At 40.5% G+C, this 26,358-nt stretch overlaps 1 protein-coding gene across 2 annotated transcripts in view; it reads left to right on the top strand.

Moving 5' to 3' along the window:
- The window catches only part of MYO1E (myosin IE), a 235,689-nt gene that overhangs the window by 156,207 nt on the left and 53,124 nt on the right, over window positions 1-26,358 (top strand). For both annotated transcript variants that reach the window (XM_077472372.1, XM_077472371.1), the window contains exons 15-20: window positions 326-411; window positions 7,190-7,271; window positions 7,464-7,570; window positions 8,040-8,138; window positions 18,027-18,171; window positions 26,208-26,322. In XM_077472372.1, coding sequence (XP_077328498.1) covers window positions 326-411; window positions 7,190-7,271; window positions 7,464-7,570; window positions 8,040-8,138; window positions 18,027-18,171; window positions 26,208-26,322 — 634 coding nt within the window. The remainder of the gene's footprint in view (window positions 1-325; window positions 412-7,189; window positions 7,272-7,463; window positions 7,571-8,039; window positions 8,139-18,026; window positions 18,172-26,207; window positions 26,323-26,358) is intronic.

Genomic DNA, 26,358 nt, shown 5'->3' with positions numbered 1-26,358 from the left:
ATTACAATGCTCTTCATTAATCTATCTGTGAAATATAGCTTGATGAAGAGCATTGTAATGCCTGAAACTGTACAGTTGTTTGAATTTATCTGATGTTGTATGAAGATGGATTTTTGAAGCAAAATTATTGTACCATACAGAGTTCTCATCCTCATTTTTGATATATATAATATAAATATTTCTTATTTCTGTCATTCACCCTTTAGTTAGCTTGGGGAGAATCTAGATCTGGATTTGTCCCTTTTTATGTACTCGCTTTCTGCCAACATAAATGTGGTATAATTTCACTTTACGTTTAATTTGTGCAATTAATTTTGTTTTGTAGGTGTCTTATGATATGGATGGATTCTGTGAAAGAAACAGAGATGTCCTTTTTACGGACCTCATTGAATTGATGCAAAGTAGTCAATTGTAAGTACTGCCTATCCTTCATACCTCTACCACACAGTTGTAGTTAAGTGCAAGAAAATTCTAGGATGATGGTTAGGGCAGGTAGAACTTAAAAGATACTAAAGTCTTGTGTTTTTGCACAGAGCAGCCCAGATCCTTCTCTTCTCTGGTCCCCCTTCACTGCTCCTGGCCCCTCCCTCCTGCCGCGGGCACCCACAGCAAGTAGCCAAGTCGCTGCTGTGTGTTCATAAAGACACAGAGCTGTGGCTCGGCCCGGCCCCCCCTCTCTCTCCTCCTTGACTCAATGACTTTGACAACAGCGGGAGCCAGTGGTGCCAGGTGTATGTCTCAGCCAATCAGAAAGGAGAATCCCAGACAGCTGAGTCTCTCATGAAACCTCACTGGATTGAGTTGGGACTCCGAAAAGTGTTGGGGGCTGCTGCATACTGAAGGTTTTTTAATCCTAAGGCATAGAATGCATTAAAATAAAAATAAAAACACCTTACCTTTTAGAACCACTTTAAAGCAGGTATATCAAACTGATGAATGCGGGCCTTGGTATTTAAAAAATGTAATTCAGATGAGGCACCAAATGTTCTCTAGTTGATTAAAACATTTCCTGAAATCCTGAGCAGCAAAATAACATAGGGAAATGTAGGTTTTACGTAGGACTAAACGGAAAACTTCTATTTTTCATCTGATGTTCCATTGGGGAGGTTTCCCTCAACATCCAGTCCCATAGTCAAAACAGAATGTCTTCCAAACTCGTGTCCCTATTGGGAAATTTCACCCTCATTCCTTTTCTGGTGACACCCCAAAACATAGGGTTTTCTTTGTGTTCGATCTCAAGGGTAATGGTAAAAATGAATAAACAGGGTCATTCCCCCTAACCAAGCCTGACAGGTGTTGTAACCTTTCTTCACTCTATCCAAAACGTAAAAAAAAGTTTTGTCTTTGGTTATACTTGAAGGTCCTTTGGCAATTTCTTTTCATTTGCTCAGGCTGAATTGCCTGTGTTTGTGACAAATTTATTTAAAGCAAAACTCCAGGCAACCAGCTACATACACAGATTAAATACATATGTGAAGTACAGAAATTCATTTGAGAGCTGTTTTACCTGCTGAAGGGAATTGAATTTCAGTCCATGTGGTCTTAAAGCGTTATTAAAGGTTTGGGGTTTAAAAATAAAGTATGTCATACTTGACTACTCTGTGTAATGGTTTTGCACAGAGTAGCCCTGCTCCCCTTCTTCTCCGGGGCCCTGCCAGTGCTCCTGGCTACTCTCCCTTCACCAATACTAAGCCACTTGCTATGGGGGCACTGGTGCGTTCTCGCATCCAAGTCCCGCTTTGTGTTCATAAGACACAAAGCTTGAACGTGTCCCCCGCTCTCCTCATTAGCTCACTGGCTGTGATTGACAAGTGGGAGCCAATGGCTCCTGCTGTTGCCTCACCCAGTAAGCAGAGCAAGAAACCAGTGACAGCCGAGGCTCCCATGCACATCGCTGGATTGACATGGGGCTCAGGTAAGTATTAGGGGTTGCTGTATGGGGAGCAGCACACAGAAGGTTTTTTATCTTTATGCTTTAAAATAAAAAAAGCTTTAAAAAAATTATTATTGTACAGGATTTATATAGCGCCAACAGTTTGGGCAGCCACCACATAAAAGGATTGGTAACCTGTAATATTTATTTTTGGCTGTAGCCTCCCTTGTGGTATTCCCGAGTCTGACTCAGGGTGAGATTTAATTACCATAAGTGGTATTCCCGAGCCAGACTCGGGATCCTATCGCAGGATCCATGGAGGGGGTTACTTACCTTGTCCCCTGGATCCAGTGATGTCTCCACGCTGTGATCAGCGAGTCGCCTTGTATCGCTCGATCTGTGACAGCGCAGAGCTCCATTCCCTCCGAGCGTTGCGACACACGGGGACGGAGTTCGGCGCCAAGTTCAAAAAGTAAAAAACACTGTATAGATACAGTATACTGTAATCTTACAGATTACAGTACTGTATCAAATAAATACACATCCCCTTTGTCCCTAGTGGTTTGTCCAGTGTCCTGCATACAGTTTTATTTTATAAATACTGTTCTTTATGCCAGGAAACTGGAGATTGTCCATAACAACCAAAAAATGTGCATTTACATCATAAGTGGTTATAGACCAGCTAGAAAACAGCAATAATAAATTAGAATCACTCGCAAAATTGAGCGATTAGTAATTTGTGGGGAAATTCGTCATCAACCACTAAAAGTAATGACAGCGACAATTCTGCAACTATTATATTATAATTTATGATTTCATATTTCAAATTTTATCATACCCGGGATGTTGTTTGGATGGATTTAAGTGAATTATTTCTAAGAATTACAGGCCTACAATATAAAATGCCAAATTTCCATGCAAAATAATTGTACCACGTTCAGCACCTAAAATCTGAAATAATCATACCGCCAGAGAGGTTAATACCACTTTAATGATGCTTTCTGTACTGACTGTTTTAAAAAAAAACTGAATGAGTCCTCACACAGTCCACACGGTCTGCACAGCAAATGAATGTAATACTATTTGTGAAACATTTAAAAATGATGCTTTCTAATGACACAAATTGACACTAGTTAGACTACATTCACACGAGCCTCCAACGTTTATACTTATCTGCTCTGTGTAATGGTGTTGAACAGAGTGGCCCTGAACCTTCTCTTCTGGGGTTCCCTTTCAGCACTCCTCCTCTTCTCTGTGCGCCTCCATTGGAAGCTGCTACCCATGGGGTCTACACTTGTGGGCTCACTCTCAAGCAGGGCTGTATACATCCCTAGACTCATACAGCAGGGTTTGGACTCGCCATCCCCCAAATGCAACCACCCTCCATTGTGTCCCTATTTAATCCTTTGTTCTTCTATACTGTGTTCCTGATACTGAGGCAACTCGGCAAGTATAGGTTGTGGAAGAGGTTTGCCATAGACATTAGAGGCCCATACCAGTGCCACAAGTAGACACAACCAATTTCAGCTGGAGAAACTGTTCATCTGACAGGAAAGGTCACTATTATCCTGGGAATAATGATGCTGGTAGTGTCTGCTGCATAGACATGAAAATTAGTATTCAGGCAATCTGGACCTTCATGTTTATACCTGTACTTGACCGAAAGACCTCAATCATTTATCAGATCATGCCTACATGTTCAACTGTCATCTGAGGTTTATGGCCAGTTTTAAGTGCCAGAAGCTCTCCACTTTCTCTACTGTCAGAGCACTCCATGAACAGAGACATTCTAAATTCAGATGTCTGTTATAAACATAAGATCCATGCAACCTAAAGTGAGCCCGATCTCCTTAAGTTATTGCATGTACTTGTACTCTTGTGCCTTAATTGGCATATAAATTACATACATAATAGCATGTAATTCACTGTAATTGCTAATAATTCTTTAGAGTATGTTAATATATTTAATTGATTACCAATTAAATAATAACGATGGAAGAATATAATGTGACTTACTGTTACCCATGATCCTCAGCCAGTACGTTTTGTGCCACGTTTTCAGGAGCTTAGCAGGTGCTGAGTTTTGAATTCTCTCACTTTATCACTGTTAATGCCACATTAACATGTAGAAAATCCACGACCGTATACATTTTATTGAAGCAGAACTCGGCTATTATACTTTAGAAAAGTTTTACCAGAGCAGTCAGTCTTGAAATTCAGGCATCCCAGCCAGATAGCATAGCCATGTCCTATACTATACTGCAATAAACCCAGCTCTAGAACACTCCTCAGCCTTTGCCTGGGCCTTTGCCTGGGCATGGAAGAAAATCTGTGTGGTATTGAAGTTATCCTTGTGTTCTCTCACCTATATATGCTCACTGTAAGCGCTAGAGTCATGATTGACTCAGAGTACTTGACTCCTCCTCTTCTCTGCCAGTGTACTGCTTTGCATGCACTCAACAGGCCACTATTAAGAGGCTGTTAGGAATTTAATGTTGGTTCTTTGTAGAAACATTATTATTATTATTATTATTATTATTATTATTCAGGATTTATATAGCACCAACAGTTTGTACAGCGGTTTACAACGTTAGGGCAAACTGTACGGTTACAATACAATTCAATACAGGAGGAATCAGAGGGCCCTGCTCATTAGAGCTTACAATCTAGAAGGGGGGTCAATTGATACAAAGGGTAATAACTGTGCGGGGTGAACTGATGAAGAAAATGAAAGTACAGTTGTTAAGTGTGGGCAGGATAGGCTTTTATGAAGAGAAATTTTTCAGGGATTGCCTTAAAGGAGATAGAGTTGGAGATAGTCAGACAGACTGGGGTAGGGAATTCCAAAGGATGGGAGAGGCTCGGGAGAAGTCCCAGAGGCGAGCATGTGAGGAGGTGACAAGGGAACTAGAAATCGGGGAGGTCTTGGGAGGATCGCAGAGGATGATTTGGTTGGCATTTTGAGACTAGGTTAGTGAAGTAGCTGGGGGCTGAGTTGTGGATGGCTTTGTAAGTTATTGTTAATATTTTGAATTTAATTTGTTGGGTGAGTGGAAACCAGTGCGAGGGATTGGCAGAGAGGTGTAGCAGACGCTGAGCTGTTAAGGTGGATGAGTCTGGCAGCATCATTCATGATAGACTGAAGGGGGGATAACCTATTTAAAGGTAAGTCAATGAGGAGGGAGTGGCAGTAGTTAAGGCGAAAGATAACCATTGAGTGAATTAGGAGCTTTGTGATTTCATTGGTTAAGAAGGGACATATTTTGGAAATGTGGAGGTTGAGGCGGCAAGCTTTGGAAAGTGATTGGGTATGGGGCTGAAATGAGAGTTCAGGGTAACCCCTAGTGCCCTGTCACGTGAGGAGTTGATAGTTGTGCCATTGCTCTCAACAGAGAAGTCGGGGTAAGAGGCACGTGGGAAAGGACATATTATGAGCTTGGTTATGGACTGGCTGAGTTTGAGGAAGTGGTGTGACATCCAGGCTGATATGTCTGTTAGTAAATTAGTAATACCTGAGGAGACTGATGGAGTGAGCTCAGAGGGGGAGAGATAGATTTGGGCATTGTTGGTGTAGAAATGATATTGAAAGACATGGGAGGCTATCAACTGACCCAGGGAGGGTGTGTAGCTTGAGAATAGGAGGGGTCCAAGAACAGAACCTTGGGGGACCCCGACAGAGAAAGCAAGAGGAGAGGAGGAAGTAGAATCGTAAGTGACACAGGTGTGCTGGGATAGGTAGGATTAGAGCCAGCGAAGAGCACAGTTACGGAGACCAAAGGAGTAAAGTTTTTTTTTTTTTTTTTTTTTTGAGGGTATCTCAGGCAGCCACATTTCAATGAGCAGGATCATCTGATTGATCCTGTATTGTATCATATTGTAACTATACTGTCTGCCCTCATGTTGTAAAGCGCTTTGCAAACTGTTGGTGCTATATAAATATATTTTTCATTTGAAAAGGTTTTATTTTTAGCTTCCCAAACCCATTTCCTTTTGAAAACTCAGTAAAAGCTTATAGTTGGCCCTTAAGTGCAAAGAAGATTCTTCGTTGGTGAAATAATTTCTTACCAGTCAATCTGCATCTAATATAAATGGGTAGCATTACACAACACCTGAGAAGAATTGTCAAGACGCTTCTTATGAACTGTACAACGTAGATTGTATGAAATAGGAGCTGCCTGCTTTTCACTGTGAGCGTATCTGGCAGTCCTCGCATCTGAGCAGCCTTTTATATGACAGGCTTTTTCCGAGTCAGTGGTGCAAAAAAACACAATCTAGGGAAGAAATAGTAGTTATGGTCTCTAAATAGACCAGGAGGTTATTTTTCCCAACAAAAGCGTTTTAAAAATGACTAGTTGTTTTGACAGTGGGGTGCCAGAAATGTAAGGAATACTTGGAGTAAGAGCTTTTCAGAACCTGAGGTTTTCCCACAAGCTAATCTTTGATGACAGTGCGTGGCTGTTATTTATGTCTGTGTACGGTATAATTTTGCCTTGGTTTGGACTTCCTGTCAGTTAAGCATTTTGTATGTTTTTAAATACAACTGCGTAAGGAAGGGGGTAAAAAGAATTAAAAATGCACAACTGTAGGATTGTTGTGAGGTTATTACAAAGGTGTCCTATATAGTTCTGTCTCATTAAACTATACAAAGTTTTTCAAGTTTCTTCAAAGAATGATTGCAATTGTTTAATTGTATTTGTTTTACTAGGGCAAGCATTCCCCGTACTTAAGGAACACAACATGGCAATTCATACCGAATAATCCTCATTTTGTAGGCCTTCCTAGGTTTGAGGATAGTGTTACAGACTAAATGCATTATGTATGAGCTATGGAAACCACAAGAGAAAGATACCCTGGTAGTACAGCTACAATGTGTTAATACAGCTATGGAGAACTGCTCTAATATTAATGAAAGTTACCATTTAGTCTGGGGTGAATCCTTGTGAACTAACGTTATGATGGCAGCAAATGTCTTGAGGCATGTGCTCTTTAGCTCAAGTTCAATTGTTTACTTAGAAGGCCCTTGGGTGCAAGGAAAGCTGAATAAATTGAGGTGAAACCTTTCATTCTGGTATCATGGAGTACAAGTGAATTCATTTATTTTAAAAACTATATAATTTTGTATAGCATGCCCATTTTCTGGAGAACACTAAATCGTTTATCAGTTCTTGCCCTCCTTAGATCAGAATTCATCTAGGTGCCCCAGTACTGCAGCACATTAATGGTGCTAATCACTGACCCACTGTGCTTAACTTGAATGTTTCAAAGGGATTTTTGGACTCTAAATCAGATCTTTTTGCATCCATTTTTATATTTTAGGCCTTTCATTAAGGCTTTGTTTCCAGAAAATCTTCAAGCAGAAAAAAAGGGGCGTCCTACTACTGCAAGCAGTAAAATCAAGGTAAATAAAAAAAAAAAAAAATATATATATATATATATATATATATATATATATATATATATATATATATATATATATATATATATATATATATTTATATATATATATATATATATATATATATATATATATTTGGTCCAGTAAGTACATTGTTCATTTTTGTTAAATCACATATTATTTTAACATTCACAGAAACAAGCAAATGACTTGGTGAATACATTGATGAAATGCACACCTCATTATATCCGGTGCATCAAACCAAATGAGACAAAGAAACCCAGAGACTGGGAGGAAAACAGGTATATGATGAAATATGGGAGTTTCTTTAGGCCTGAAATAGTAATGAATGTTGATTGTGACCAAAAGTATTTCTATTCTGGTATAAGGTAAAAGTGTGTGTAAAATATATATGTGTGTGTGTGTGTGTGTATGTATGTATGTATGTATGTATGTATATATATATATATATATATATATATATATATATATATATATATATATATATATATGTATGTATGTATATGTATATATATATATATATATATATATGTATGTATATATACACACTTTCTGTGATTTGCCAGGACAGTTTAACCTTTGATGAAAATTTGTCTATACTAGTTTTTGGTCAGCAAAATGTAACTAATTTACTGTATTAAAACTAGAATTAGACAGATCAGAGTCGGTCATGTCCTTGCTGAAAAGGAAAATGTTTTGTACATTTTTTGCATAACCCTTTTAACACCAGCGTCTAACATTTTTCTCTAGGGTCAAACATCAAGTGGAATATTTAGGGTTGAAGGAAAACATCCGCGTACGCAGAGCAGGATATGCCTACAGGAGGGTGTTCAAGAAATTCCTGCAGAGGTGAGGATGACACTGTCCTGTTATCTTTCCATGATTTCTTCCCATAGGGAGACTCTAATCGGACCTATGAAATTACCAGAACTACTTCTCAGTGCTGAGTGCAGAATTACAAAGAGAAGTATGGTTTTACCCATGAGCTGTTTCTAGGATCCTCCAATAAAAAAAAATTCTTAAATAATGAAAGAATGAAATTGTGCATAGGAAATTCCTGGGTGAAGGGGAAGAGAGGGGAGAATAGATCAGTGCCTATAAGGCTTACCTGTAGGTAAAATGAATATCTCCTAAACATTCACTGTTTAGGAGCTTTTCACCCTACATGCAGCCAGTGACATCACTGGCACATGCACTCTGAAGGCCCAGTATACCTTGCTGGAGCTTTTGAGCGTTATGTGGGAGCCAAGGGTTCCCATGCACATGCATGGGAGTGACTTCATTGCGGCTCCAGACATGCTTGTCTTTGTACTCCTCACCTGGTTGCAGCCACACATGCGTGACACCATCTGAACCAAATAAGATTATCTTGGTCTCATCAGACCACAGGACATGGTTCCAGTAATCCATGTCCTTAGTCTGCTTGTCTTCAAACTGTTTATGAGCTCTCTTGTGCATCATCTTTAGAAGAGGCTTCCTTCTGGGACAACAGCCATGCAGACCAATTTAATGCAGTGTGCTGCATATGGTCTGAGCACTAACAGGCTGACCACCCCCACCCCTTCAACCTCTGCAGCAATGCTGGCAGCACTCATACATCTATTTCCCAAAGACAACCTCTGGATATGATGCTGAGCACATGCACTTAACTTCTTTGGTCGACCATGGCGAAGCCTGTTCTTGGTAGAACCTGTCCTGTTAAACTGCTGTATGGTCTTGGCCACCATGCTTCAGCTCAGTTTTCGTGTCTTGGCAATCTTTTTTTTATAGCCTAGGCCATCTTTATGTAGCGCAACAATTCTTTTTTTCAGATCTTCAGAGAGCTCTTCGCCATGAGGTGCTATGTTGAACTTCCAGTGACCAGTAAAAGAGTGAGACTAATAACACCAAATTTAACACACCTGCTCCCCATTCACACCTGAGACCTTGTAACACTAACGAGTCACATGGCACGGGGAGGGAAAATGGCTAATTGGCCCCAATTTGGACATTTTCACTTAGGGGCGTACTCACTTATTTTGCCAGCAGTTTAGACATTAATGGCTGTGTGAGTTATTTTGAGGGGACAGCAAATTTACACTGTTATACAAGCTGTACACTCACTACATTGTAGCAAAGTGTAATTTCTTCTTTTTTGTCATATGAAAATATATTAAAAAAAATTGTGAGGGGTGTACTCACTTTTGTGAGATACTGTATATACATACATACATGAATAATTATTGGATGACGTTTCTTTTTACATGTGCCAAGCTTTGACCTCCTGCTTGCAGCTAATGGTCAGTAGCTTCTAATGCTGGCCATACACAGTTCGAATTTAGAAAGAATTTTCTTTCGAAAATCGTATCTAAAAATGTTCATACGAATTTCACACCATTAGTGGGCTGCAGCAATAGCCGATTTTCATGCGGAAATCAAATTTGAGCAATTGGACATGTTGGAAATTTTTTGAAAATCAAACGATTTTCTAATCAATGATGGGAGAATCATGCGAGAAATGTAATAGGAAAAGAAAATTTACGGAGAGAAAAGATTCCCGGCCACAAAAATTATTTTCTGTAGCAAGGTGAGGTGAAATTGAAGACTTGGTCGGCCGAATTTCGAAAATCAATGGTGGCGCCATCCAAAAAAACTAACTTTCTGATTTTTGAAGAGAAAATTTGTTCGAAATTCGACCGTGTATGGCCTGCATAAGAAGCTAAAATGTGGTGGAAATAAACCGCTGATACAATCATACATGGAGGCTAGGCTAAGGACTGCATTGTACAGAAGCATGAAGGTTTTGCCCACTTCATTAAAATGTAAAACCTCTTTTTAAGTGAAATACAAAGAGTAAACTAATTCATTTTGAAATCTGTTACTGTTGACAAAACTGTTTTAAATCTAAATAGCCCTATAGGTATACAGCCTTAACACTTGGAGGCAATTACACAATAAATCAAGATTAGCGTGGTGCAACCCTGTAAGTCAGTGGCCTCATTCATGTCCTCAAAGCCATAGTAAAATAGGTTGTGTAGAGAAATTGACAGGACTGGAAATGTATGTTTCTCTATTTGTTGTCAATTCTTTTGACGGCTTTCTGGCAGCGATGAGTAATCGGAGGTTTACGTAGACGTTTATGTGTAGTATTTTTTATTTGCATGCAAAGATCAGTCAATGACCATTGTGTGTTTCTTCGGGTAGACCTTGGAAGTGTAAACCCTTTTCATATGTGTACACTGGCCAGAATGAGTAATGTTATATAGGATATTGCAGTGTTTACTTCCCAGTGAAACTCGCCTCTAGTTGTATCTCGTTATATAGAAGGGAAATATCTGCGCTCAGGTGAATCTATGTCTATATTAGGATGTATATGGTGACACCACCTCCTGCCACTTCTAAAAGTTATCCAGCGGCGAATCTGCCACTCAAATTACATTTAGTAGTTAGAGAATCGCCGGCTGAAAAAAAAAAAACAATACCAGGGTTATCTCTGCAGTCATAACCCCAGTAATCCCCTTTCCAAGCGAAGATGTCATTTGTCTATGGCCCAGTTAGGTTGTGGATAGGATTAGAATACTTGTCAGGTTTGTATTGCTGTCTGTGCCCCCATTTTGTCCATTTACCATTATCACCGAGAGCGAAAATAGCACATTAAACCCAAAATTTGAGATTGTCACCCAAACAGGAATAGAGATGAAATCTTCCAATGGGAACACTAGTTCTGAAGATTCAGATTGAAGATTCCTTCAAAAAGTAACTGAAATGCTAGCTTATTGTTTTTAATGGCAATTCAGTATTTTCCAAAGCTGGCAATACACTGAATTTCCATTTTGTGGGTGACCCTGTTTTCTTTTCTTTGTTTTTTTGGAAACCTCATACTTCTCTTTTAAGGCAAACAAACTCTTAGGAACAGCTTCCTCCCTGCCCCCTAAACACTTACCTGAGCCAGATCTTTGTCCAACACTGTGCCTGAGAGCAGCAGCCCTGTTCTCTCTCTCTCTCTCTCTCTCTCTCTCTCTCTCTCTCTCTCTCTCTCTCCCTCCTCACTGGACTTGCCATTGGCAGCCTGTTGCTGCCATTCAAATCTAGTGATGGGGAACAGAGCTGAGCCACCCTGTCTGTGTCAATAGATGCACACAGTGCAGCTCTGGAACAAATCTCAACGAGTACCCCCCCCCCCCCCTCCCCCAGCAAGAGGCTTGCAAGCAGAAATATATTCATAAAAATATAAATATATATATATATATGTTACTCTGGTTTATAAAATTCTAACATGACCAAAAAAATACTAAATGAATTGCACTATAGCAAGAAATGTTCTTTATTTCAACCTTCCTTAACCAATTCCCGCTGGAAATGACGTCCCTACCCACCCCACCCCTCCCACTGCCCTCTGGTGCCTCTCTGGGCTCTCCCTTGTGATCGAGGACAGAAAGTAGAGATCAATTTGTTTTGTTTTTTAGGAGTTTTTTTTTATCTCATGCTTTCCAGGTAGAGGAGATATCTGGGGTCTTGTTGACCCCAGATGTCTCCATATAGAACACCTGTCACTCCTTATTTCTATTACAAGGGATGTTTACATTTCTTGTAATAGGAATAAAAGTGATCAAAAAGAAAAATGTAAGAGGTGGTGTAAAAATAAAAAAAGTAATATAATAAAAACCTTTTTTTTTTTTTTTTTTTTTTTTAAGCACCCCTGTCCTCCTTATATTCACACACAGAAGCAAACGCATATGTAGATCACACCCGCATATGTAAACAACGTTCGCACCACACATGAGGTATCACTGGGAATGTTGGAGAGCAATATTTCTAGCACTAGACCGCCTCTGTAATTCTAAACTGATAACCTGTAAAAAAAAAAAAAAAATGTAAGCGTCGCCTATAGAGATTTTTAAGTACTGTCGTTTTGCGCCATTCCATAAATGTTCGCAATTCTAAAGCGTGACATGTTTGGTATCTATGTACTTGGCGTAACGTTCATATTTTACCAAAAATTGGGTTATCTTAGGTGTTTTCTTGCATTAAAATTTTGTATTGTGAAAGTGTCTTTTTTTCCCAAATAATTGCTGCGCAAATACCACGTGAAATAAAAAAAAAATGCAATGGCCGCCATTTTTTTTCTCTACGGATTTTTTATATATATATATATATATATATATATATATATATATATATATATATATATATATATATATATATATATATATATATATATATATATATATATATATATATATATATATATATATATATATATATATAGTTTAGGGGTTCTGATCAATTTATTTTTTTAGCAAAGAATTTCGATTTTCACATCTAGAAGAGAAGTGCCACAGTTGAAAAAGATGCAAAGTGGTTAAAATATGAAAAATGAGTAGACACCATATAGCATTATAAATTGGTAACATAGTTAGAAGCCATAAATAAAACAGGCGAATATCAGTTTTGATCTCTACAATTAGACTTGTGAACATGCAGCTCATGGTCTGCTTGTACACATTCATCACTACGGTAATAACTTCATTACACAGTGAACACATATGACACGGATATAGTCATGTTTGCACTAGATCTGTAGTTGCCATGTTACCCCTTTTCATTTGGTGTACTTTGTTGTCACATGATATTGATTGCTACTTTTTTTAGTAACCATTTTCACGAAGGACGTTAGATAAGAAAGTTAAGCAAGAATCATAGAAGACTGACAATTAAAGGAATTGTAAGGGTACATAAAACAAGTTCCGGTATATCAATAGGTTAGGAGTTAATTCTTTGCCTGTTACATGCAGACATATGTGCAGAGCAGCAATCCCTATGTAGTCTGATGATCTGATATATCAATTAGTAAAGCAAGCTAAACTCCTGCTCTCTATATTTCCACAGTAAATCTTTAAATTGCCATGTCAGAATATTGATGGAACACCTGAATTTTAAAAGGGATGCATGGGTTTTTTTGTTTTTTGTTTTTTTACTTACTGTACTTACCTAAGTGGATGCAGCATCAGTCCCCTGACGCCTCTAACACTGAGAACCGAGTGATCGAACACCGCAATCACTCAGTTCTCACCGCTCCCTGAGTAGAGAGCTGCTGACTATCGGCTCTCTGCTCTGCCCCCCTGCACTCATTTTAGCACTGGGCTGTGGTGGGGGCAGGAGCAGCTGGCTCACGCTCTCAGCAGCTCAATGAGGGGCTGATCTGGGTGCTGGTTCAGGCATGTGGTCGGATCCCGACTTCATTGTCACGATCTTGCCCGATCCCTGTGATGTCAGCCGAAGATGGGTCACAGGAGTGCAGAGAGAACTGCACTCCTGTGACCCACGGGAAAAGTACAGCCAAATGAGCTTTGGCTGTACTTCTCCTCCTTTTAAGACACCTTAACCACTTGCCGACCGCCGCACGACGATATATGTCGACAGAATGGCACGGGCAGGCATATGGGCGTACCGGTGCCTGCGGTGGTCGGTATTCGTTCGGGAGCGATCCGGGATGAGGGGGCGGCCATTCATTCATGGCCACCCCCTCGCGATCGCTCCTGACGAATGGAAATGCTCCGTGACATCACTTCCTCTCCTGTAATGTAAACACAGGCAGAGGAAGTGATGTAATCTCTCCTCCGTGTTGGTATTTTTCGTTCCGGCACCGAGGAGAGAGGATCGGTGAGTTGCACCAACACGACACTACACAGTAGAACATGCCAGGCACACTCACACCCCCCCTTCACCCCCCGATCACCCCCCCCAATTACCCCTGCCCCCCCCAGTCACAGTGACACCAATTGCATTTGTTTTAATTTTTTTTGCATTGGTGTCATTTGTGACTGTAATAACTGTTAGGGCAGTTAGGGTTAGCCCCCTTTAGTTCTAATGTACCCCCCTAACCCCCCCAATAAAGGTTTAACCCTGTGATCACCCCCCGTCGCCAGTGTCACTAAGGCTGGGTTCACATTGCAGCGGTTTATGAGAACGGATGTGATTCGCACCGCACTGCAGTGCAAATCACATCCGATCTCTGTGCGATTCGAGTTCAGCCATACAGATAGTATGGCTGAATTTGCGCCGCACCCGCCGCAAATTCGCACGGGACCCTTTTTTTGGTCCGCAGCAGAATCGGATCGCATGGGTGTTCACACCATGCGATCCGAGTTTGCAGATCGCACTGCGATATGCGAACTGATCTGGGGGTGTCATTAACATTTCACTGACACTCCCAGCAGTTCGCATAGGGCAGTGTGAACTGCCGCCGGGAGGCATGCGATGCGGGAACCCGCCGCAAATTCGTGGCGTTCCCGCATCGCTCCAGTGTGAACCCAGCCTAATAAGCGATCGTTTTTCTGATCGCTGTATTAGTGTCACAGGTGACGCTAGTTAGGCAGGTAGGTATTTAGGTTCGCCACAGCTTTTTATAGCGCCAGGGACCCCCATATACTACCGCATAAAGCCCCCTGATTGCCCCCTAGTTAACCCTTTCACCAGTGATCACCATATAACTGTTACAGGTGACGCTGGTTGGTTAGTTATTTTTTTATAGTTTCAGGGCACCCGCCATTTATTACCTAGTCTCACTAGTGTACCCCTAAATTTAGGGGTGTCTACTTTCCAAAATGGGGTCATTTGGGGGGGGTTTGTGCCATCTTGGCATTTTATGGCCTTCAAAACTGTAACGCCCTTAGAAAGCCTGAAGGCGGTGCTTGGTTTTCGGGGCCCCGTACGCGGCTAGGCTCCCAAAAAGTCCCACATATGTGGTATCCCCGTACTCAGGAGAAGCAGCAGAATTTATTTTGGGGTGTCATTTCACATATGCCCATAGTATGTGTGAGCAATATATCATTTAGTGACAACTTTGTGTAAAAAAAAAAAAAAAAAATTTTTTTGTCATTATTCAATCGCTTGAGGCAAAAAAATAAAATATTCAATGGGCTCAACATGCCTCTTATCAATTTCCTTAGGGTGTCTACTTTCCAAAATGGGGTCATTTGGGGGGGTTTTGTACTGCCCTGCCATTTTAGCACCTCAAGAAATGAGATAGGCAGTCGTAAACTAAAAGCTGCGTAAATTCCAGAAAACGTACCTTAGTTTGTAGATGTGACAACTTTTGCGCAAACCAATAAATATACAGTTATTGACTTTTTTTTACCAAAGACATGTGGCTGAATACATTTTGGCCTAAATGTATGACTAAAATTGAGTTTATTGGATTTTTCTAATAACAAAAAGTAGAAAATATCATTTTTTTTCAAAATTTGCGGTCTTTTTACGTTTATATCGCAAAAAATAAAAATCGCAGGGTCAGTCAAATACCTTTTAAAAGAAAGCTCTATTTGTGGGAAAAAAAGGACGCAAATGTTGTTTGGGTACAACATTGCATGACCGCGCAATTACCAGTTAAAGCAGCGCAGTGCCAAATTGTAAAAAGACCTCTGGTCATTGACCAGCAAAATGGTCCGGTCTGAAAGTGGTTAAAGTAGTTATGAATATACTATGGGATAGAGGCTTTCTAAGGCAGTCACAACTATGCAGGCATTATAACTACTTTTTGTTTTCAGAAATGATCTGTCTTGCCTATTTTACAGGTTAAATGTTAAGTCATGTGACCATGCATTTCTTTTTCCTGATAGTGGGGGGCGGGGTTACAGCACACTGTGCAGACACACAGCATGCCTATATTCTATAATCTGTTCAGTTTGAGGCAAGATGCAGGCTGTGCTTGAGCAGGGGATGTGTTCAAAAGGCAAGTTGTGATTGGGAAGGGGGATGTGTGCCAGAGGCAGGCTGTGATTGATCAAAGAGGTATGGTGGGGGAATGAACTATGCAATACAGGCAAGCTGTTTGTCTGCTCAGTGTCTTGTACCTCAAAAGATGAAAACTGGCAATGCAAAAACAGATCAACGTCTGTTTTGGGTGGTCAGTTTAGACTTTAGAGCAAGGAAGAAAGGTGACTGTCAGGGTCAATCAGGTACTTCAAAAGGAAGAAGTTCATGGAAATGATAGACTATAATTTATAAAATACACATACAGTATGTGAACACACACAAAGGAATAATAAATATTTCGGGGAACATCTACTTTAACAGCACAGTGATTGACATGGTTAAACATCTGGAATCTCGGCTTTAAAGTGGTTAAGCCTCTATAGTATAATCATACAATCCCCTCTGTAAAATAACATTGTGTGTCCCCAGTGTCTGTGTTTTTTTTTTTTTTTTTATATATAATATATATATATATATATATATATATATATATATATATATATATATATATATATATATATATATATATATATATATATATATATATATATATATATATAATGCTGCCTTTTTATATCAGAGCATCTCCCGGCGCTCACGTGACTCCTTGGCTCGCTCCTCTCCCCGTCTGACAGCTATAGCAGGAGGGGCCAAAAACGTCAGCCGGGGAGGAAAGAGTGAGCTGAGTGATCACTTGAGTGCCAGGAGACGCTCTGCTATAAGGTTCAGATCGGCATCTTTTTTTTTTTTTTTATACAACACAGACACATAATGCTATTTTACAGAGGGGATTGTATGGTTATACTGTAATTATGATAGCAGCAGGAGCTGACAGGCAGGGAGGAGATGGGGGTGAGCAGGGAAGAGAATTGCAGGTGACGGAGGCATGTAAACTGACCACGGTGTCAGGGCTCAGCAGTCATGGTGAACCATGGTCAGTTTATAGGGGGGAGGGAAGAACCAGGTAGGATGAGCCAGGTTTTTTAGGTTATACAGGGGGGAAAATTACACAGTACAAGCACTGTGCTGTTATTCATGCTTTAAGGGAGCAGGATCTTCTTTTTTTCTTCTTTTTTTTTTTATTTTTTTGGGTAGCAAACAGTTAAATTTTGACCAGGACAAGATTAGGATTATGTGGTAATGCAGTGCAAAGAGCAATTATGATGCAAGAAGTGATTACTTGTATTGATTTCTGCACTTTACATCCCATTGCTGCTTTTTACACTGTGAGTGATTATATCTCCTTTAGCATGTTTATGTTCTCCAAATGTTTGTACGTGTTTCCTGTGGATATTCAGATTCCTTCTGGAATCCAAATGTCCTTCAATGCTAATTGACTGACCTAAATTGACCCTAGTCTGGTCTGTGTTGTCACCACGCATTGGCAGTGTTGGATTGTAAACTACTTCAGGGGTTTGCCGGCACTGCCCATTTCAATAAAATGTGTGAAATACTGGAATGATCTCTTAAAGTTGAATCGCAATCCAAGTGTCCCCATAGCCATATGTTGGCCAATAAAAGCAAGTACTATGCTGAATACATGCATTCCTCAGACTGTTATAGGTCAGTGTTTTGTTCTTGAAGAATTCCAGGTATGGATATTTTATACATGGTTACATTGTTTCAGCCAGGACCCATGTAACTTTGCACATGGTATACCGATGCCCCTGTAGCTGAAAATCACTGAAGTAGACACCATGAATCCAGTGGTTTCCACTTGCTTCTGGGTCCCGAATTGAGTGGCTGCCCTGCTGCATTCTGAACCCAGAATTTCAGCTGCTTGTCAAGGGCATCAATCAGAAAATGGTTTGCAACCTCTGAATTAATGCAAAGCATTTTCTGATTGGAGGAGGTGGAAAGCAGGAGATCACATTAAACAAAATCTGATATGATTGAAAGTCTCAGACCCGTAACTAGTTGTTCCCTTTACTATGGAGGTGTTTTACATAAATTATCATAGTCTGTAAAAAAATTCTATTTATGCATGCATTTTCTTTACAGATATGCAATTCTTACCAAAGAAACTTGGCCTACATGGCGTGGAGATGAGAAAAAGGGCGTCCTCCATTTACTTCATTCTGTGAATATGGAGCCTGACCAGTTCCAGTTGGGGAAAACAAAAGTGTTTGTTAAAGCTCCCGAGTCGGTGAGTATCCTATGTGCACGATGAAGTCCACAAACTAATGAAAACATCACTTTTTTATAAATCGCAGATTAAAATGTCTTTTTGCTTACACTGGCTGCTCCTCCTCAGTAAGTTGCAGATGGGTGGCAAGTGGTTAAATTTGAACTGGTTTTGAATGAGCGAAGGGGATAGTCTTTAGTCGGCTTTCCTTTCGGGGAAGTTTTCCGATACTTACTTTTCTGGTGATAGTCACACAAATAGCATTGCAACCCCCTCGAACCCCTGTCAGGTTTTCATTCTTGTCTGGGTTCCTACGGAAGACTCTGGCAGGGATATGCAATTAGCGGACCTCCAGCTGTTGCAAAACTACAAGTCCCATCATGCCTCTGGGTTTCATGCTTGTGACTGTCAGTCTTGCTGTGCCTCATAGGACTTGTAGTTCTGTAACAACTGGAGGCCTGCTAATTGCATATCCCTGCTCTATGGCATTGGTTCCACTATCGGGCCAGATTTTAAGTATTACCTTGGGAGATGCAGACTAGAATACTGCAATCACTAAGCAGCAAATGATATCACCTGTGATATATTTCAGTTATCATGCAAACCTGGCCTGTAAGCCCTTGTACACACGGTCGGACATTCCGACAACCAAATCCGTTGAATTTTGTCTGACGTATTTTGTCCGAAACTGTTGCATACACACAATCTGACAAAGTTATCGGAAAATCCGATCGCTCAGAACGTGATGACGTTATTTTGTTACGACGGGACTACGTTCAGGCTAGTAGCCAATAGCTTTGGTGTAGGAATTTGATCTGAGCATGCGTGGCACTTTGTCCGATCGGAATTCTCTACAAACGATAGGACAAAGTCCCATCGGATCATGTTGTCGGAAAATTTTATAGCCCATCTGTAAAACTTTGTCGGTCGGATAATCCGACGGAAACAGTCCGATGGAGCCCACACACAGTCGGTTTATCCGACAACACGGTCCGATCGGACATTTTCCATCAGAATGTCCGACTGTGTGTACAAGGGCTTAGTGGGTCCTGAGGACAGGAGTTGAGAACCACTGCTCTATGGACAACCAGAAATGTTACCACCTTTCATGAACCGGGCATGGGTCTCTTCTCTTAGTCATCTCACATTCTTTTATCTCCTGCTTTATTCTCCCTTTGCTACTCATGTTCTCTCTTTTTTTTTTTTTTTTTTTTTCCCCCGCAGCCTGCCTATTTATTTACATGGCAATATTATACTTTGCCTCTCTTGCAAAATTCTATAATCTAACTTCATGTGAAACATAATGAACCACAAAAAAAGAGAAATGTCCAGACTACGCTGAAATTTTGCAGCATCTGCAGTCATTTGTAGGGCGCCCCACCTGTTGCAATGAGACAGTCATCCTCTTTAATGACGTGTTAGCCACACCTGTATAAATAAGTGCTAAAAATAATTCAAACACATGGAGTGCAATCCGTACGTGACACTTGGCAAGTTATTCAGGCTGCTCTTCATTCATTTACACTGAGCAAAGTAATGACATGTGACAGGCCCTGACACAGGGAGCATTTATCCCCATGCTAAGTGGATCATCATTATGCCTGAGCATTCAGACAGAATGGATGACACATTATATATTTCCAAAGATATCGTGTGAATAATATTTAAAAGAGAACTCTGGTCACTTCCCCTGCTCTGTGAGTGCAATTCAGTAGCTGACATCCATGTATACAATCGCCCATTTCTGTATTATACTTTGACGCCAAGTCTTTATGGCTTAAAGTGATTGTAAAGATCACCTTGTAAAAACCCATTCAGTTTAAAATAGAAATGAAAGGCAAAACATTTAGGTATAGATCTATAAAAATAAAAAAAAACATAAATGCCTTTTTTTCCCTTTTTTGTAGAAGTGATCACATTCCCTCTGTTCCCATAAGCTGCATAAAAGTTGAGGGGGAGGAGAAGCAGCAGTACACTGAGCTTCCCAGTGAATGGCTGTGAAGGGTGGCAGGGGATGTCAGCACAAGTTTGATCATTGGAGGAGAACAGGCTTAGTTCCCAGCATAACTAGAGCACTGACCACGCTGTGTTCTCCTGCTTAGTGCGGTCAGTTTTTAAGATGAAAGCAGAGGGGCTGGCAAGAACACCAGGAATTTCACACAAAGGAAGCAATGCAAGTAGAACAGGAGACTTTTTCATACAAGTACATGGTACATCAGGCACATATCAAGAATATAAAATGTTGGGGTATCAAACATTTTACGAAATGTTCTACGTGACCAGAAATGACCATTGGCAAAGTGACAGCATTTATTCTGTTGCTTCTTTCCTAGCCTTCAAATGCAGGTTTGGAACATGGAGACATGGATATTTATGGTAGCTTTACTTTTTATACTGTGCTGAGGGCTCAAGCTTTTAGCTGCTAGAGCTTTTTTTTTCTTTTTTTCTTTTTTACTCACATGTTTAAAAAAATTGTGTTATGTCACGCAGTATAAGCGCATTATTTTATCAAGGGTAAAATATGCATTAAAGTATACCATAAGGCACTCAAATGCAATAGAATACCCAGTTTTTGGTAAAATATAAAAGATGAGGTTGCGCCGAGCATAAAGATACCCAACTCTGGCCCCCTAAATTTTCCCTAAAATCATCAATTAGGAGTTAAACGTGAGTAATGGCTTTACAGTATATCACAAAAGTCAGTACACCCCTCACATTTTTGTAAATAGTTTGTCTTTTCATGTGACAACACTGAAGAAATGACACTTTGCTACAATGTAAAATAGTGAGTGTACAGCTTGTATAACAGTGTAAATTTGCTGTCCCCTCAAAATAACTCGACACGCAGCTATTAATGTCTAAACCGCTGGCAACACAAGTGAGTACTTAATTGAGTCAATTAAAAGTTAATGACACCCCCAAATCAGTTTGCATATTGCAGTGTGAGCTGCAAATTCAAACAAGTATCGGATCACATGGGTGTGAACACCCATGTGATCCGATTCTGCTGCGGACCTGTGGGATCCTGTGCAAGCTTGGTCCAAATGAGATGCAAATTCGGCCGAATCTGTATGGCTGAAATTGCATCACGCAAAGATCCCATGTGATTTGCGTGGTGCAAATCGCATCCGATGTCGGACATTGCTGCAGTGTGAACCGGCACTTAATCCCTTTAAAATAGACCCGCTAGCGACTGAGAAAGGGTTAAAACCGCCAGCAATACGCCGCAATAGCAGCGTTTTGCCGGCGGTATTACAGTGCTGCCCCATTGATTTCAATGGGGAGCAGCGGTGGAGGAGCAGTAAACACACCGCTCCTTCACCACTCCTTCACCACTCCAAAGAAGCTGCTGGCAGGACTTTTCCCTGACGTCCTGCCAGCACACTGCTGTAGTGTGAAACAATGGTGCAGCTTTTTTAGGGCGGATTGCAGGCGCTATTTCTAACGCTATAGCGCCTGCAAAATGCCCTGGTGTGAAAGAGGTCTTAGGGTGCCATAAGCATTTTTTCTTTTAACCGTAAAATGTTACTAAACCCACAACAGTAATATCTGTATGTATGTGCAGAAGAGCATGCTTGTTATACTCTCTGTGGAACTTAGAGGACCATCGGTAATTTTTTCAACTTTCTATCTATTAAATATTCTGCCCTTGCTTTAACTTTGGATAGTAAAACATTTTTCTTCTGCCAGTAAATACCTTATACAGCCCACTTTCTGTTTCTTAGCCTAGGCTTATGACATCATGCACAGCACTCTCACTCTCATGAAAGTTTGCCAGGAAGGGAGGGTAGTGGATCATAAGAGGGCCAATGAGAGCTGTGTGTGTGTGTGTGTGTGTGTGTGTGTGTGTGTGTGTGTGTGTGTGTGTAAATCTAGGAAGTGAACAGGCAGCAGCTTCAGCTGCCCACAGTTAAAATGGCTGCAGCCAGACTTGGTGCGGGGAGATTTCTGCAGCATATTTGGCAAGTACAGAATCACGGTTTATATAAAATAATATGCAAAGAAAGTGGTTGGAGGGAAGCTTCAGAATGGCAAAGATGCTTTTATTACAAATTATATGAACGGACTGCAGTTCCTCTTTAAGTGATTATGTAAAAAGGCTCTTTGATCCTGAATGGACAGATCCTCCCCCTCCTGCAGGGTCTCTCTTGGCAAGGCCAGATAAGACACAGTGAAGGTAGTAAAGTTGCACATAATCAGTTTGGTCTCTATTGCTGGAGAGAACATTTCCTTGTTGAGCTGAGCTTTTCAGGTCACATGGTATGACATCACACATGTGAGCATGTATACAGATCCTAAATGACAGCCCAGTCCCTCCCTCCCTCCCTCCTCCATGCCCAGTAACTAAAAAAAGAACACAGTGGGTGGGATGTCACATCTTGATTGATGGATGATCTGCTTCCTGTAACAGCATGGAGACACAGGCTATAGTGGAACTCTGCATCTACCTGAACACTCAGCACTTAGGCAGACCCTGCAGTTTATCATGTGACCGTGGTATGCAGATCAGCCAAAAAGGTATATAGTGGCAGTATTTTAATGTAAAAATAAGGTTTATAAGCTGTGGGAGGGAATGGCAGATTAGCCATTTTCATATTACTGGGTTTCGTAACACTTTTAATGGTGGTTTTTGGCATTTCTGTTGTGTGTATTTTTTTAAAAACATTAAACTTACTGAAGAAATTATGTCTGCTCCATAATGAATCAGATTTGGAAAGTGGAATTTATTTTGTGTTAATTTCTCAATCAACCTATTTAACAAATCCAATTTTATGAAAATAATGTGAATAATTCACTGTGAAATAATTTGTCAACAATCTGCAGTATTTTTTACTGGGACCCTGTTGCTGTTCCTGACTTCCTACGGGTAGCAAACTGTTAATACTTGACAGCTGTTAGCACAAGCTCTGCACAACACCCTACCGATCACAATGTTTGTGGCCTCGAAATTTCCTGTGCAGCACAGAGCACCATTATTTGTACATGTAATAGGCGGATGGGGTGGTATTTCCAGAGCCAGATTCAACCACTATTGTGTTTAGCTTGGAGACGATTTGTTCATGTGTTCTAAAAGGCAGAAATTTTGGTGGTCTGGTAAGATAGCGTGATTTGCTGGAATCGTGCCCTGTGCATGCAGAAGGCTTTCAATTCTAGACTAATTAAACAAAACTGTCATAATAAAATATGAAAACCTGAAACTGAAGTAAAGTGAGCTACCCTGAGCTTGGTAAACATGACACCACTTTATTGTATGTGTAGGCAGTAAGTACATGGCCAGAAAAAATAACAAACCAGTTCGTGCAGCAAACTTGAGGCCATTTTCATAAGTGAAACCACAACAGAGACATGTCGCTGCAATTAAATTTCTGCACCAGCTTGGTGTGCAAAGTTCAATGAATAGGCTCAAGTACAGATTTAATTATTTTCTTTGTTTTTTTTCTTTTTTGTATTGCTTTTGGAGGTATCCTCTCATCACCTGGTCTTGCGCTACAAAGACAAGAAATTTGTTCCAGTGACACACATGCCCCTGACAGCTATTAAATCCAAAAGCCAGCACTCGATGCACAACATTGCAGAATATGCCTGAGGCAAAATATGTCCGTTGGCTTTTGGGGCAAGGCCTGTTGGGAGCCCAGGCTGAGACTGCTATTCACTCCAATACCAGTGGGTCCGCATTGATATGCGGCTTCATGGAGGACATATCTTTTGTCTCATAGTTGCTTGGAGTCGAGATAAGCTTCTTCCCTGGCTGGCACTCAGTGGTGGACACAGACATTTTTCAATACCGGTCCACAATGCAGAATGATCGTTTACCGCTACTGAATTACCATATTGGCAAAACAGTTTCAAGTGTAGGCAGACCCTCATTCTCAAGGTGACAGACAGAAGGGATCTCTCTTGCCTTGAGAAAGAGGGTCTGTTCTCTCAGAATGTCTGCTTACATGGGACTTCAATAAACTGTCATTATGTAACTTTTTGTGAGTGTTGGCTGTTTTCTATGTTTAAAATTGTTCAGTGTCATCACTTAGCCGAACGCCCACCCCTCAAAAAGGATTACATGGGGTGTGTGAAGTACAGTTTGATGTACTATAGTCTATTAACCCAGAACAGAGATTATAATCCTTGCCACCTCTACTGGAAGTGTGTTTGTTACAGCTTCTTTCACCTTTGGAGGGACATCCCATCACTTTCTGTCCCTCTGATACCTTGTCACTGCAACGGGAGTGAGAGGAAATCTTCCAAATTGGGACATGGATATTCAAGCCTAACAGCTGTTCCTTGCAAATGAATTGGGATGAGTAAATCCTAGTTCCGAAACCACCTGAGCGATCCCACCAGAAAGCTGTCATCAGAATGTCTTGACCACTTATGATTGGCACAATACAGATGGCAGGGTTCACTCAGGTGGGTTTAATCTAGAAAATGAACTTGCCTGAGCTTAGAAATCATGAAAAATTGTTTTGGCTGGAGTCTGGTTTGGAAGTGTGATCGAATGGACTTTGAAAAAGGGCATGGTTTTCAGTGTCGGGGGTGATGATGAGCATCCAAAAGACAGTAGATTGTTGGCCTTCCGTAGGTAGCAATGTCAGTGGCGTAGAGTGACCGAACCATAGCACAAAACTGCTTAACAAAATATCCGCTCTGTGGTAGTTTGTCCTCCGGTTATAGAGACTTCCATCGCTACCCACTGCTTCTGAAAATCCTAGTTCCCTGTTTGCTATGCTGATCTGGTGGTTTTGGTATTTTAAAAATGAGACCCTGAACAAGTATGTGGATAAAATACTCTGCCTTCCTTGATTTGTACCAGGGCGGAGACAGTATTGAAGCGTGGATATGTGGCACACTTGTGCAACTGGGAAAAATCGGCTAAATGCCTTTTGCAGTAGTCAAAGGAACATCAGTACTGGACTTGTCAATAGGTTCATCTGAAAATGTTACTTGCCTGACTATCATGTTGACCAAATGATTTCTCTACTTTCTGAGTCAATTAATAAGAACAAGTATGAAGATCGCGTTTCCTAATAGATCTTGCTACTGGTTGCCCAATCACAAAGCTTTATTAATAGTCTGACATCACCTTTTTATAAATGGTTGAAAATCTTTAAAATGGCCAAAAAAAGGAGAGAACCTTATAAAATGCTGTATTTTTAACTTGTAGATCAAAGGTATTTTTTGTGCATAGCTGTTATAAGGTCTGCAGTTCACTAGCTAATGCTGCCTGATATAAAAGGTGGCTGGAAGCCTGACACTGGCAAACAAGGCAAGACCGGGCTGTCGTTTTCTTCTACTTTAAGTGTGAACCAAAAACCAGCAATCTGGCACAGAAACCCCCCAAAAAATGCTTGTCAGGCAAATCGCAGATTTTTTATTTTTTTGTATTTAGGATGGGTAGAATAAAAATGTAACTGTAGATGCACAAAAATTATGTAGAGTTTTATATAAATGAGTGTAGAGCAATTGTAGTGGCAGCCTTTTAGAAAACTGCATGGTATCAGTTCTAACCAGTGGCCTACTCTTACTAATGTACTAAAGCATACATTACAAAGGAGGTGATTTATAAAGAGTTTGCACAGCTATTCACCCAATGAAAGCTCATACACATTTGTTCCTTGTAAATGAGCCAAAAATAAATCGAAATAGGCTATATCCTGTGCTTATCGAATGTTAACCATTGCAAATTTCCTATGATACTTGGCTCCATCTTTCGGCCAAATGTGGTATTTTCTGTTTGAAATTCTTTACAATCAATCAGCACAAAATATAACCGATTTACATTTATTTTTTGCCCGATTCCCACAAAACGAATATACATACACTTTTCCTCTGGGAGTGTGGCCATGCAAGTTCTTTATAAGTAAACCCCAAAGTAAAAAGTAGCAGTCGTATAGGTCGTCTGATATTTCAGAATTATAAAGCTGCTATGTGCTGTAAAGAAAATGGATGTCAACGACTCACCACAAGCACGTGTGCACCCAGCAGAGTCAAATGTATCAGGCTAATTTATACATATCTGTATTATGACTGTTTGATACTTGTTTTTTTTCCGCCGTGTGTAGCTATTTTTGTTGGAGGAGATGCGTGAAAGGAAGTATGATGGCTACGCTCGAACGATTCAGAAAGCCTGGAGGAAGTATGTAGCCCGGAAAAAATATGTGGAAATGCGAGAGCAAGGTATGAAATAGGCTGACTTGTCTGTCATGTGTAGGC

This window comes from Lithobates pipiens, unplaced genomic scaffold (genome assembly GCF_037356315.1).
Source record: "Lithobates pipiens isolate NorthernLeopardFrog02 unplaced genomic scaffold, aLitPip1_a1.2 Scaffold_8, whole genome shotgun sequence".
Classification (NCBI taxonomy): domain Eukaryota; kingdom Metazoa; phylum Chordata; class Amphibia; order Anura; family Ranidae; genus Lithobates; species Lithobates pipiens.
This window is presented reverse-complemented; position numbering and strand designations above follow the sequence as displayed.